We start from the raw sequence: 2335 nt of genomic DNA, 5'->3' as shown, positions 1-2335 counted from the left end.
CTACTATAAAATCATTTTTCTCATGAAAGCTGTACTCTAAGGATTACAACTATCTGCTTTATTTTTAATTTTTTCAAAAAAAAATTTTTCACATAAATTGCAATTTTGACAAAAAAAATCGCATAACTCAAAAACAAAACGAAATTTCGTTCTGAAATTACGATCACATTTTTTATATTACTTTAATTTATATTAATTATTATTTTCCGGAGGTAAATGATTAAAAATAAAACCGCTTGGTTCCATACTTTATATTCACCATGTATATAAAGTCAAAAATTTTCAAAAATTGAAAAAAAATCTAATAAATTTGACAACGCCGCAACCGAAATTTAGAAACAAAGAGTAGTTTTGTAGCATTTAACAGGATATAACTAAGGAAATAAAAATGTGACAAAAATACGTAAATTTTTATTTAAAAAATTATTCATAAATAAACCAAAAATGTGAAAAGTAGAAAAAAATGTGTATTTCACTCACACTTATCCACACACAATAACCAAAAATGTGCCCTTATTGCAGTGTGATGGTGGCGTAATTGCGGGAACTGAAGGTGTCTGTCTGTCCCAATCTAGGGTGAGTTAGACTCTCAAATAAGTTTTTAGAACGCCTTTCAAGCTTTTTACTCACACTGTGCGCTTTTAGTGTAGTGAAATGACCGGTGGATTTTTTAACATCATAATACAGGGTGTTAAAAAAAGATTGTAAAATATTTTAGGAGATAACAGTATGGACCAAAACAAACAAAAAAGATTTAATAAACATGGGTCCGCAAAGTAACGGTTTCCGAGATATCGACGATTATTTCTTAAAATTTTCACATTCGATATCTCGGAAACCGTTACTTTGCGGTCCCATGTTTATTAAGACTTTTTTGTTTATTTCGGTCTATACTATTACCTCCTTAAATATTTCACAAACTTTTTTTAACACCCTGTATATCAATTCAATGTTGACTTGACTTGCTACTGTTAGTTGCTTTGTTCAAACTTCTACTACTATTTCTTGTTTCTGTGTAGAATTTGTATGAATGTGCGAAAAAAACCACACAAAGAGAGAAAAACTAGACAAAATGCATGCTAAAATTGATAAAATCGATAGATTTTACACAATGCAAAATAGTTTAAAAAACACGTGGCCACCTACGACACGCCCAGCACCTTCGTCCACGTATATTGATCTATCTACCCTTCCGCCGGCGGTTCTGCTGCACATCCTTTTCTTTTGCATTGAGAAATGAGGACGTCTCTTACTTGCAAAATATCAATATTATGGACGAAAAAATAATAACAATTTAATTAATCAATTATTTTAATGGCGTTTATTGAGCCACCGAAACAATATTGTTACTTAGCAATTAAAACGTAGAAAACTATGCTTTAATCAGTTGCTAAGTAACAATCGGTTATTACTATGAGACATTGCTTGGTTACTAAGTAAAATAGTATTTGTTGTTACTTGGCAACAAAATAATTTGTTTTCTAATTAACTCAGAAAAGGGGGAAATAGTGCGAAGAAAGTGTTTAAATTAGGTAATTAAATTTGGTGTCATGTACACGTCTGTTTACGTCTTTTGAATTAAATTTGAAAAACGAAGTGGTTTAAAATGAATTTAATCCAGTTAAAAAAATACAAGTTTATTTTATTACGGCTAAACAACCAACTGAAAAAAATTGTTAAGCACATTATTAAATTCTAGGTAAAAAAGTGCCCTCATAATGTCTTTATTTCAAATCTGTGTCTTCTATAATAACGAAGATATGAATTTTTTTAGATTTTGCTAAAATGTTAATTTTTTGTCTATAAGTCGAAAACAAAAGACGATAGCGGGATGCGATTTTAACCAATATTATTATTTTTTGACATTTTCTTAGCCTCCCCAACTGTCTTTTGTAACGCGATATTTTCAAAAGTCTCAATTTACATTTTTTAAATTTGAGCATTTCTATTTTAGAAGTTTTTAAACTTTTTTTTTTGGAAATCTAGATATTATTTCTAAGTTTCTAAGACTTCCTTAGTGTCCCCCACTGCCTTTTGCAACACGGTTTTTAAAAAAGTCTCGATTGACATTTTTTTAATTTAAGTATTTCTTTAAAAAAAATTTTAATGTTTTTTGCAAGTCTAGAAATTTTTTAATCCAGTACAACTGACACTTTCTTAGTCTCCCCAACTGTCTTTTGTAGCACGATGTTTTGAAAATTCTCAATTGACACTCTACTAAATAAAAATGAAACTCCTGTCGGATTTGAATATTTTTTGAAATTTAGAGCATTTTTTATACTTAAAACTTTTAAAATCCAAAAAATTTATGCCAGAAACAAGGCAAAAATTAAAA

General features: G+C 29.1%; 1 protein-coding gene across 3 annotated transcripts in view; it reads left to right on the top strand.

Annotated features, from left to right (window-relative positions):
- The window catches only part of LOC123011672 (neurexin-1), a 42456-nt gene that overhangs the window by 7785 nt on the left and 32336 nt on the right, over window positions 1-2335 (top strand). For 2 of the 3 annotated variants that reach the window (XM_044409244.1, XM_044409243.1), the window contains exon 3: window positions 523-576. The exons of the other annotated variant lie outside the window; for it this stretch is intronic. In XM_044409244.1, the coding sequence (XP_044265179.1) occupies window positions 523-576 (54 nt within the window). The remainder of the gene's footprint in view (window positions 1-522; window positions 577-2335) is intronic. 3 annotated transcript variants of the gene reach the window in all.

Source organism: Tribolium madens, unplaced genomic scaffold (assembly GCF_015345945.1).
Source record: "Tribolium madens isolate multiple individuals breed KSU strain unplaced genomic scaffold, Tmad_KSU_1.1 Scaffold_91;HRSCAF=231;Tcas5.2_LG7, whole genome shotgun sequence".
In the NCBI taxonomy this organism is placed as follows: Eukaryota; Metazoa; Arthropoda; class Insecta; order Coleoptera; family Tenebrionidae; genus Tribolium; species Tribolium madens.
This window is presented reverse-complemented; position numbering and strand designations above follow the sequence as displayed.